The sequence below is a fragment of the Sebastes fasciatus genome, chromosome 13 (genome assembly GCF_043250625.1).
Source record: "Sebastes fasciatus isolate fSebFas1 chromosome 13, fSebFas1.pri, whole genome shotgun sequence".
NCBI classification, from domain to species: Eukaryota; Metazoa; Chordata; class Actinopteri; order Perciformes; family Sebastidae; genus Sebastes; species Sebastes fasciatus.
Genome location: NC_133807.1, coordinates 28,716,961 through 28,729,236, shown reverse-complemented (window position 1 = coordinate 28,729,236; position 12,276 = coordinate 28,716,961). Strand labels below are relative to the sequence as shown.

The 12,276-nt window shown below is 44.7% G+C and overlaps 1 protein-coding gene and 1 long non-coding RNA gene across 4 annotated transcripts in view; one reads left to right on the top strand and one right to left on the bottom strand.

Annotated features, from left to right (window-relative positions):
• Positions 1-6,549: 6,549 nt before the first annotated feature.
• prkar1b (protein kinase, cAMP-dependent, regulatory, type I, beta) overlaps positions 6,550-12,276 on the bottom strand; it is an 83,972-nt gene continuing 78,245 nt past the window's right edge. For all 3 annotated transcript variants that reach the window (XM_074656686.1, XM_074656688.1, XM_074656687.1), the window contains 2 exons: positions 8,699-8,780; positions 6,550-7,970 (listed from right to left, as the gene is read on the bottom strand). In XM_074656686.1, the coding sequence (XP_074512787.1) occupies positions 7,798-7,970; positions 8,699-8,780 (255 nt within the window). In that variant the 3' untranslated portion in view covers positions 6,550-7,797. The remainder of the gene's footprint in view (positions 7,971-8,698; positions 8,781-12,276) is intronic.
• The window catches only part of LOC141781156 (uncharacterized), a 77,626-nt gene continuing 75,361 nt past the window's right edge, over positions 10,012-12,276 (top strand). The window contains exon 1 of the long non-coding RNA XR_012596787.1: positions 10,012-10,695. This is a non-coding gene — a long non-coding RNA (uncharacterized LOC141781156). The remainder of the gene's footprint in view (positions 10,696-12,276) is intronic.

The window sequence follows — 12,276 nt, the reverse complement described above, 5'->3', positions numbered from 1 at the left end:
ACTGATTATCAACAGGAAGTGGCTCCATTATGGGCTTAAAGATAGGAGAGAGTGCTCTCTGGTTTCAGCGCTCACTCAAATCCACACATTCCTGCAGGGTTTAGGGAGAGCCGGGTCACCCCCCCGGTGGACTCCGCTCCCCGGCCGCTGCCTCAGCCCAGGGGCATTGCTCGGGGTACAGCTGGGACGTTGAAGGGATTTTGGGGGGTCCTTCAGGGGGGGGCGGGGGCTGGAGGGTTGCGGATGTCGAGGGTGGCCTGGAAATCAGGAGACACTTGACAGCCTTGTGCCTTGTGACTTTGCACACCTGCGGTGATCGGCTGTGTTTTGGGGGGATGAGGTGAATCCTCTGGGATGCGAGGGCAGACTTAGTGAAGCACTCACATATAATAGACCCCGACAACTTGGTAAGTCCTGAAGAAGATGCCAAATCTTATCCAGATATTGAAGAACCAAAGCAAAGGTTTAGAAACATGAGATGCTTTAAGAGTCTAGAGCAAATCATCCATCTAAAATGTCTCAAAGCCAGAGACCATTTCCTAAACAGTCCAACGGGGACTTCTTTGCTCATTGCATTCCTTCACCTTCCTAATGTGATTAAAACAGAGTTCGACTACTTTTATGATCCGCACTCAAACCGCTAACGATTCCTCAGAGAGTAGGAGGCGCTGGAAAAAATGGGAACAATTGAGACAATTGCTGAGCTGCCTCCCCAGGGAGTCGAAGTGAAGAGATGGATTGTGCTGGGTCGGGATCGACGTGGGCAGGAGATTGCGGAGTCATGTGCACGATGGAATATCTCATCCAGAAAAAATGCTATTCTTTTCCCCCTGAGCACGCAGAATATCGGGAGAACATTTCAGTCTTTTGTTTGTTTTTTCTACACGTTGTTTGGAGGCGAGTCACCGAGGCTCCGTTCGCCGGGAGTAGCTTTGAAACTGAGGCCAAAAATCGAGTCAGGGAGGCCCGGGCTCAGTGTTGGTACATGTATACATGTGAATTATTTACTTGTCGTCCAGCAGGAAATGAGGAACGATAACAAGCTTGGGAAAGAAAAGCAGAAAAACAAACAGATTGTATCTCATCCCCCCTCGTTCATTTCTCCCTTTCTCCTTTCTTTTCTTTGAGGCAGTCGGCCGTGTCCTACTGAGGACGAATGCCAAAGGTATGGTCCCTTTAAAGACAGCGGCAGGAAGTAGAACAATCATTTCAATTACTTAGAGACTGGCTCATGACTGTTACTTTTATTAGGAAGGTGGTTTCCTTGTTAAAAGGAACTGTGTCGATTTTACACATCAAAGTCTGTTTCCAGATGTTAGGGAGTGCTACTGCATATGTGAAGGAAGTTGTGTAAAGCCTTTCTGATAATTTTCCTCAAGTGATGTCACGTGAGTCAGCGTCAGTTGGGGCTGAGGACTACAAGTTTGAAAATGAAAAAAATCTCATGGGTGTGGCGTTAGAAAGAAGTGATCCTACCAGACCTCTGTAACCTGCATATGTGTTTGGGCTACATTAGCTGGCATAACACACCCAAATCTCCGACCAAGCTGTTGGTGGTTGAGTTGCATTGTGGGTAATGTAGGCACCATGGATTTGACCATAGACTGTATATAAAGATGGACCACATGACAGCTCGCCTATATCAAGCCTCCAGGAAGAGCGCCAGCCTGTGAAGCAAATTTTCTTAGTGGCCAAACGGCGGTACTACAACTTCTGTGTCACGTCATGCCATTGGGCCCAAAAATTCGTACTCCCATAGTCTTACATTGGGGAAGAGACATCCATAAATCGGCAGGTGAATCAACTTCCCAGTATGAGCACTTGATTAGCCTTTATTTAAATGCTGCTGTCTAACTGAGCCGGACCTTGTGATGATCTCCTGACCCAATGTTTGACTCTCCTTCTCCCCCTGACCTCGGCCTCGACACCCCCTCTCATCCCCAACCTTTCAATCCCATCAGCCTCGCTATTGCTCAATCACCTGTGACCGGGCCTGGGTGGCTGACCTTTGACCCGAGAAGGTCGCGATTAGAGCTGAGAATCGAAGCAGCAGAATCGGGGGACCAGGCAGAGATGAGACTCCCCTGGCTGGACCAGGGGAGCTTCGATCCAGTCAGGCTGAGCTCTGGAAGAGTCGGGTCGCCACACCCAATATATCAAGAAAAGAGCTGCGTATCAAAGGCGGTGGTCATTAGCGCAGGCGGTTGGGGGTTGATTTTTTTTTTCCACCAGGGTGTAGGGATCATGGAGGAGGGAGAGAATCAATGGAGGATGTAGTAGCCTGGTGTTGGCAGGCATTTTAATTAGCCTGGATCTCCTCAGACAATGGATAGCAAAGATGGCAGCTATGGGAACACAGAAGAGGACAGGAAACAAAAGAGAGAGAATCAGGGAGAAAGAGAGAGAGAGGGTCGCACGCCCAGGGGCTACAGTCACGCTGCCAGATCTAAATATGCAGCACCAAATAAAACATCCTCTCATGAGATCACGGGTGGCTTTGTCTGGTTATGGGATGCAACAAATACAAACACGCACACACACACACACACACACACACACATACCAAATCACTCCCAGCCATCTTATCTTGTAAATTTTTGGCAGTCCTTATATAAAACTTGGAATTTGGAGGGATGCACTTAAAAAGCCGTCCTGTAAATGAGGAGGCAAAATGTTCCCATGCTGGGATAAATTCTTTAAAATGTATCCTCGGTGGACTTCACACCGCTCTGGAGTGCACTTTAAGAAAACCAGAGGAGAGCGTATTAGAGGTCAGTGAAGCTGGCGCAGCATTTCTTTGCATTCCTCCTCCTCTTTCTGCCTCCGTCTTTATCCTGCTCATCCTCCCCACCACCTCATTGAGTCTGGCCTCTTGTTTGTTTGGACAACAAAATGCAAAGGAGCCTCACACCAAACATACCCCGCTGTGGGAGTAGCTGGAAGTTGTAATAGAGCAAAGCTGCAGAAGCAAAAAAAAATAGAAAGGGATGGAGGGAGTGGAGGAGATGGCGGTGCAGTCGGGGGTCATTCATCCTCCAGAGTCCGTGCTACTGCTTCTGCTGCTTCCCTCCTCTCGTGGGACACTTCTGTATTGCGCTGAAAGAGATTGAAGAGGCTCAGAGCGAAGACTCTGAAATCATTTAGAGAGGACCTATTAGGCTTTTTGTGCTTTTCCCCTTTCCTTTAGTGTGTTATATCGTTTTTTGTGCATGTAAAAGGTCTGCAAAGTTACAACGTCAACGCCAATGGGAGTTATACTCCCCCACAGAAACACTGCTCCTGACCTGCCTCAAACACCTTTATTGAAGTCCCGCCTTTTCTTCCGTAAAGTGGTGATGTCACCAAGTAACACATTTACAGAATGGCTAGTTTGGCACGCCCTCAAACAAAGTAGCTCCAACAGAGCGTTTCAGACGGAGGGTGAAAAGAGGTGCTGCAGCACAGCCGGTATGAGAGAAGTAAAGCGTTTTTGAACATTAAAGCATGTAAACATGTTCTAGTAGAAACCGAAAATACAAGTATGCACCTGAAAATGAGCATAATAGGTCCTCTTTAATTAGTAACAAGCTTGCTGTGAAGAAAACCTATGTTTGCACTATACAATGTGTAGCCTTGAGGCATTTAATCTCAATCTCTAGCTACAACATTGGATGCTCACTAAGAAACAGTTTTGCAGTGCTTCATGTAAAAGTGACTAAAATAGAGAGGCTTCAAACCTTTCTGTCAGGTAGAATTACTACATATAAAAAGTCCTTTTTAATTGGCTGTTGTTGACCGTCTGAGTGTTGATGGCTGAGCCTCTCCTAACCCTGATGGGCTGTTACCTGAACTGACGTTAGCGTTAGCTGGCGAAATGTTTTTGGCCTCGGCGTTACGGAGTGCACGGTGGGACCACGGGAGCCGTATGACGGATTACGGGACTATGAAAGCATAAAGGACCCAAACACAGAGCTGACCATAATTAAAAGTTGGTAAAAGAGTGTGTGAAAGTGTGTGTGTGTGTGTGTGTGTGTGTGTGTGTGTGTGTGTGTGTGTGTGTGTGTGTGTGTTTGGTTGGCACAGTGCCATGATATCAAGGCTTCATCTTACTGCTCGTGCGACAGTGCCAAGTTTGGTCCTCAGCTGGCCCACCCAGGATAGCCCAGTAATGGCCCTGACTCATCAGGTGCTCTGGACACACACACACACACACACACACACACACACACACACACACACACACACACACACACACACACACACACACACACACACACACACACACACACACACACACACACAAAACCAGGTCAGCTCAGGTTGAGTTTTCATTCTGACGTTACTAGTGTTATCAAAATGGCTTTCTCTGTCCAAGGTCCACCTACTAGCTTTCTCTGTGAACGGAGTCAATCCATCCACACAAACTCCATCTGTTGATGACCCTCGGTTGTCATGGAGATGGTTTTGCTGACATGGGATCTCAGTACCTGTTATAATTGCATCCAAAACCCTTTTTTGACATCTTTATTGGACTAAAAGCAAATTCTGAAAGTTCTTTCTTGACTAAACAATCTCAAGGTCCACTTACTAGCTTTTTTTCTGGAACTTGCAGCCATATAAAATCATGTATCATTTTTAGCAATCCATCCTCCTTCTGGGTATCTAAATTACATACTATTTCTCAAGCTGTATGTTTAAGATGATTGAAAGATCAGCTGCATCCTCTTAAAAGATTTGAAAATCCACAAATTGCCAGAGGAGAACACTTTAAAGGGGATTTATCATGCTCATTTTCAAGTTCATATGTATTTTGGGTTTCTACTAGAACATGATTACATGCTTTAATGTTAAAAAATCATTAACATTTTTCCCATACCGTCTGTCTGAATATACCTGTAATCACTCAATGTCTGAAACGCTCTGTTTTACCGCCTGTCTCTTTAAGAACCCCTCCTGAAAAAGCCCAGTCTGCTCTGAAATATGGTGCACCTTTGCAAAGATAGTTGCCAAGCTGTGGGCAATATATTCTAATGAGTGACATAACAAAGGGGAGCCAAAATGCCAAACTTGAGGCTTCAAAACGGCAGTCCACAAACCAATGGGGTAGTCACGAAAGCACTGAAAAACTGAGTTTTTTATGATTTGTCTCCTTTAGTTCTTGTAAGAGTCAGCAGTGTTAAAATGTTAGCGTAGTCTGAAACTAGAGCCATGCACAAAATGCATGTGTATAAATCATGTTCTAATATGTTAATCATGGTTAACTGCCATGAGAGGACGCAATGCTGGAAATCAAACCCCAAATCCTGATGGCAGATTGCACAGCAATACTTGTTTCACTGAGCTGCAAACCCCAAACTAGTGAGTTTGTGTGTTTGTGTGTGTTGTCAAAGTGATGAAGTTGTGTGATTGTGTGTGTATGTGCGGAGAGGAGGGTACTAAACTTCGGCTAGTTGGGGGCGCATTCCTCAGTTGATTTAGTGGGCATTAAGATGAAGAGGAATGTGTCAGAGCTGTAGAGGCTTTAGTCCACTGTGGTGTAAACTGGCTGGGTGGAGCTCTGACAGCTCAGACTGACGGATGACTGACACTCGGCTTAATGTGAGAAGGATGGAGAGCAGAGAAAGAGAGGAGGGAGCCAGGCAGAGTGGAGGGAAGCCGGGATGGAGAGGAGGCAGCTGTAGGAAGAAACGTGAAGAGTGTGATTGAAGAAGACAATCTGCACTTTAGGGAAAGACAAAGGAGATTAATAGAGATTAGGGCTGTCAATCGATTGAAATATTTAATCGTGATTAATCGCAAATTAATCGCACATTTTTTATCTGTTCAAAATGTACCTTAAAGGAAGATTTGTCAAGTATTTAATACTCTTATCAACATGGGAGTGGACAAATATGCTGCTTTATGCAAATATATGTATATATTTATTATTGGAAATCGATTAACACAAAACAATGACAGATATTGTCCAGAAACCCTCACAGGTACTGCATTTATCATAACATGGCAAACTGCAGCCCAACAGGCAACAACAGCTGTCAGTGTGTCAGTGTGCTGACTTGACTATGACTTGCCCCAAACTGCATGTGATTATCCTAAAGTGGGCATGTCTGTAAAGGGGAGACTCGTGGGTACCCACAGAACCCATTTACATTCACATATCTGGAGGTCAGAGGTCAAGGAAGCCCTTTGAAAATGGCCATGACAGTTTTTCCTCGCCAAAGTTTGGAGCGTTATTTAACTTCCTTGTCTTCGACAATCTAGCACGACATGGTTGGTACCAATGGATTCCTTATTTCTAGTATAATCGCAAGTTGCGTTAATGCGTTAAAGAAATTAGTGGTGTTAAAATAACTTAACTTAACTTTGACAGCCCTAATAGAGATGCAGTATAATATTAAGGGGTGTGGGCATGAGATGAGATAAAGGGAAAGAGAGAGAACTAAGTCCAGTCAGGAGAGGAAGAGAGGATGCCAGAAGTTGGGATAAACGACGGGAAAGAAATGTAAAAAGAGTCCCATTTACAGGGACGAGGAGGGGCTGATGAAGAGAAAATAACGACTCAAATCAAGAGTATTTCAGAAGCGTATCTTTATTTGCTCAAGATGGTTCGACAGTTGAAACAAAGACATACAGAGACAGAGAGAATATAGAAAGATTCTTTTCATGAGGTCCCGTTTTATACAACATCAGTCGCTGGGTCAGTTGTGCAACTTTGACAAGATTACAGAGTAGATCAAAGGAAAGCCAACACAAGTATATCTTTTATTTTATATATTTATAACATACAAGTCATGTCTTTAAAAACGGCTAAATCAAACTTCTGTATTGACCCGACGTTACAAACTCTAAAGTGGTGCAAAAGCGTATCGTCTAGCAGTTTAAAGCAGAACAAAATCAGCTTAGAAATAAAGCATCAGGAAAGACCTGTGTGTGTGTTGAAGAGTCATATAGTCCTGAGACAGTGTAAGCATATATGGTTGTGTGTTTCATGTCAGTGTGTTTCAGTGTGTGTGTGTGTGTGTGGACCGGACTGATCCCACTACTGCTCCTTTGGAGTCCCACAGCTCACAGATCAAACTGAGCCGCTTCAGGGATTATTGAGACAGAGAGGATTTCTTGTTAATTTGGCTGACATAATATTAAAATCTTCAACGTATCACTGCCTTTAAAACCCCCCAACTGATAATAGCAGTAAAAGCAACAAAGCAGAAGCATTACAAAAATGAAACTTTATTTTTCTTCACACCTCTACAGCTACGTTTCAGGGGAACAGAGGTCGGTGTAGTGCGGGTCTGATTTGACCTAGAAATGGCACCACTCACACCCAGAACAAGTGAAAAAGAAAAAGGCCAGTGAAAAAACGTGTGCTCACTTCCTCCCGCTGCATGTAAACACGTCAACTTTACTTCCTCCTTATTTCCTGAATTCATCCGTACCCTTCATAAATTCACCAAAGTGCAAACGCCATTCTTTGTCAGTCTAGAAGCATGCATCGCATACAGTTGCCACGCTGTATATGTGACTCATTTACAGTATAGAATGAGTTGAATGATCTCCGTCCTCGCTCTGATTTTTACACTCCTTGCATGTTGGTGTTTTGGACATAAAGCTACGTGACAGCACAGGTCAAGTCAAAGTGCAACAAGATCGAAAGAAAAAAAAGAAACCAAATGTAAAAGAAAAGGCGCCCTGTAGTTGTGGATGTAAAACCCGTGTCCTTTACCCCCGTACTCCTCACCTCTTCCCACCCACAGAACCAAAACTCTGATGCTGATGCCGCCCACCCCTGCTGGTGGGGCCCAGAGAGGGGCCGACGTGTCACACGGTGAGGGAGATGAAGCTGTTGTATCTCTGGATGTTCCTCTTGAGGATCTCCGAGCACGGCCCCAGAACGCGCTCGAAGCGGGGCCGGTCCAGCTTCACGCACTTGAGCGGGCCGCGAGCGACCACGGTGGCCGCCCTGGGACGGTTCAACAGCAGGGCGATTTCACCTGGAGGAGGGAGAGGGAGAGAGGGAAATCAATGAATGACAATTAATGTTGTCTGATGCATTCAAATATAAAACGGACTTCTTTTTGTGAATGACAACTAAAGCTACGGTCATACTACACGACTTTCACAGTCGTCAGATCCCCGTAATGTTCATGCGACACAACTTGCTTTCTTGTTAGTCTTGAAGTCGTTGTGGTTTTCACACTACATGATACGTGACCAGAGACAGGGAGTCACACACAACAAGATCATTCACCAGGAGGGATCCCCGATGAGATCTCTAAACAACGTTTTGTCATGAAAACACACATGATATGACGTGACACCATACGCGAGACACATTGCTGATGTTGTTGTTGGTACGTGTTCACAAAATAGCCCGTGTCCACACTCTTTATTATTTGTTCCTCTAGGTGCAACAACAACTTTGCTCCGTGTTGCAAATACAACACATACAGTAAGTTGTTGTTTTACAACAAATTAACTGGATGGAAATGCAAAACTATCACAATATTAAGACAAAATATTCAATGCAATATAATCAACCTTTGACCTTTCCCAGCTCTGCAACATGCCAGAGTTGCTATTTTTGTGTTTCCACTTGCACAATTTATATTTCTAATGCTAAATATCAGCTATAATATAAAGCAGTTATTGTTTCGATGCATCGTTTTTTTTATGTGCGATGCCAAACTGGGGAGGGAAAAGGCTTCGTCGGCCCACTCACCAAAGTAGTCGGAGGGTCCGAGGCGTCCGACCTCCACGTACTCCTCGTTGTCAGACCTGCGCTGCAGAACAGAGGCTATTCCCTGGAGACGGAGAAGAAAAGGAGAGTCGGAGGAAAGACAAAGAGAAAGAACAGGATGAGAGGGAGAGAAATAAAAGGGGGGCGGGGGGGGGGGTGTTGGTGAAGAGGGGAGAGATGGAGGAAAAAGGAGGGGTGGGAGAGAAAGAAAAAAGGAGGAGTTATTTAGCGAGGGGCTGAAAATCGTCAGGAGGATTAAGGAGCCGAGGAGAAATTCCTTTGCTTCATAAGAACACAGGTGCACAGGATTTAGCCCACTTTCCTGTGGGACGGACACCTGTTCTGTGGGACAAGAAACACAAAACAACTCAGATATTCCATCGTACAAATTCTGATTTGGTTCTGCTTAACAGTGTAATAAATACAAACATCTAAACCCACGAGAGGCTGAACTGATCCCTCAGTGTCTCCATCACATAATCCCCCTTTATCAGCATTCACCCACAAAATGGAAACAACGGCATCGTCCAAGACTGATGGAGCTCCATTATAGTGTCCTTAAGTAACCCTAAAACACACTTTCATGTGCAAGCCCCGAATTGCTGTATGCTCCAATAGCATGTCGCTAAACCACACAGTCTACTCTGCAGGCGACGATAACAAGGAACCCAGATGGAGTCAGAGTGAAACACTAACTCGCACGCAAACACACACATGCAGTGAGAAAATCAACAGCTGATGTCTGCTGGAGCGACTGACTGGACTCTACCGCCGACCTCGCTACGCGTATTACCGTCGCCCGCTGGTTGCTGCTGTGTGAGTCATTGAAAAAGTATAACGCAGGAAATTTGATTTCCGTTGACTCTGCCCAACAGATGATAACAGCTCATGCTGTCGTGTCTTGCAGCTGCTTACAAACTTTGTGTGTGTGAATGAGCTCATGTTTGGATATTTATCGTTGCATATGAGCGACCACTTAGTGTTTGGAGTTATACTCGAAGCCCACATTAACACTTGACAATGCATCTCACTATAAAGCGAGGAATCTCTGTCTGTGTGTATGTGGGTGTGTCCTTTGCATATCTCGAGAACCGATCATCCGATCGACTTCACACTTGGCCGGTGTATTGCTGGGGACCCCACGGAGTGCTTTGTCGAATTTGGTGCAATTTGGATACGCAACACGCTCAACATTAATAAACTTTGAATACACAAGGAACCATCAGTGGTGGCAGGGCTTCAGGGCTCTGCAGACTGAATCCAGCATGTCGTCTGCAGTGGACAGACAGCGCCTAAGTTCACTGATCCTGGATATAGCCCTCTAACGCTGGATAACGTTACAACCAAACTTTTCTTCACTTCTGCAGTGAGCAGACTGCACTTATACTAACGTTACAGCCTACATTACATGGATGCTGGATAAAACGTTACAACCGAACTCTTCTCAACTTCTCACGACCCATCCAAAGAAGCGCAGTGTCGAGTGTGAAGTTGTTAGAACGAGCGGTTCTCTCTCTGCAAGCAGCAATACCACAGGTCAAGCATTCGGCCAGTTCTGAACGGGCATTTTTTCGAACGGGCACTGCACGAGTTTCTCGAAAGCATGGCTGTTTGGCACCCAATTCGACTGTTATCAGGCCAGTAAACAGACGTTATCAGTCGCTATAAACACCGTAGTGAGTCATTAGGGGCCTACTAAATTGTAAAAATGAAAGCGAAACTCAAAAGCAACACATTCTAACAGGTAAAACTGCTTGAAATGTTATGTTGTGAACACAGACAAAAAGGCTTCTTTAGGTTTAAGCAACACTTAGTTAAGTTAAGAAAACATCGGGTTTTGGCTTAAAATAACGAGGTTTCAAAAGTGAAAGCGAAACTTAAAAGCGTTACATTTTGAACACAAACAAAAAGGCTTCTTTAGGTTTAGGCAACAAAACGACAACTTTTTTAGGTTTAGGCAACAAAAACACTTCAGTTAAGTTAAGAAAACATTGTGTTTTGGCTTAAAATAACTACGTTTCAAAAGTGAAAGCGAAACTTCACGCTTGCCAACTGCAGTCTCCTGGGTGAAAACCGCGTTTTGTGTCACATCCGTTGCCTCCGACCTTCACATGGAGTTTCATACTGTCTGTAATACAGTACCTGACTTCTGCTTCTGCTCCTGTCATAATTACTACGGTCATTAGAGGTTGCTGTCGTGTTCTTTTATACCTTCTTTTGGTGATCTACCATGTGAATTGATGATAAAACTTACTAGTAGGTGTGGTAGGCCCCTATTGACCCACATCTATGGTGCTCATAGCGACCGATAACGCCTATTTATTGGCCTGACAACAGTTTAATCAGCTGGTTTGTGTGTGATGGAGCATACGTTTGGAGTGCATGTGTTTAAACAGAGGTAGAATTTGTGTTTTCAATGTCGACGTCGAGACATTAACACGTACCAAAGTTCAGCTGTAAATTGGTAGCTGGTAAGAAATCGGCAGGGGAATTTCCCAGCTTGTCTTGGACCGTGTCGCAAAACAGACTTGACCGTTCCAGAACTCCGTGCCTGTCTCTAATCCCTCTGTGCTCCCTCTGCTCCTTCTGCTGACCAGGCTAATAATGCTAAATATGAATATAATGAGCTTTAATGAGAACCCCCCCCAAAACCGCCAGCTCTTTACAGCGGCAACACAAAGGTGAGGCTGTGTTTCAGTGAAAGGGATACGTGTGTGACTTAGTGGGTTTGTGCTTTAAATGAACTGTGGAGAGAAGTGGGGGGATACTGTTCAAGTAAATGGGGCATAGCGTGTGTGAGAGGCGACCAAACTGTCCCGTAATGCCATGACCAGCACACACGCCATGCAGCAGGGTGAATTTAGCTATGTGGTGGGAAAGAGGGCGGTGATAATGTCGCTGAGCATGGCTGAAGGTGGTGTTAAGAGTTGTTGGGGGGCTGACTGACGTGTTCCCTCTCAGAGTCACACATGTATGCTTCTGTAAAAGTGACATTTATTCCCTGCACAACTGCATTTCTGTTCAGAGACAACTGCTGCAACTGTTGAGTGTCGAGGACGTTCCTGAACTTTTTATATTTTTTTATTTTGGCTAGACGATTCCCAATGACTTCTATTTTTAACAAGCAACTTCTAGCATAATAGTACTGAAAATAAACTGCACCTCAAATCTGGCTTGTGGAAGTACGCCACTGTGGGAAAATGTCTAGCACACAGATACTTTTTTTTTTCTGAAGTAATAGTGCACAAACAAGGAATATTTGTACGATATTAGTTATTGGACATGTCCAATCACTTGGCTACTGCATGAAATTTCTCTGATTAGGCCGACTGATTAAAGATTAGCCAGCCTCAGTAGCTGAACTGATCGCCCAGGACAGTTATCTGAACTTCCCTGAGCATGAGTCCTAATGGGTCCTAATGCTGCTGCCTAACTCCTTATGTGCATATTATCAGAGAGAAGGCTGGTGTTTCACAGTTTGCTTTTGTGGTGGACTGAAATGCTGCTAGGCTGACTAGTGAAGCCTTTTCATTTCCTACGGTATGGCATTTAAGCCACAA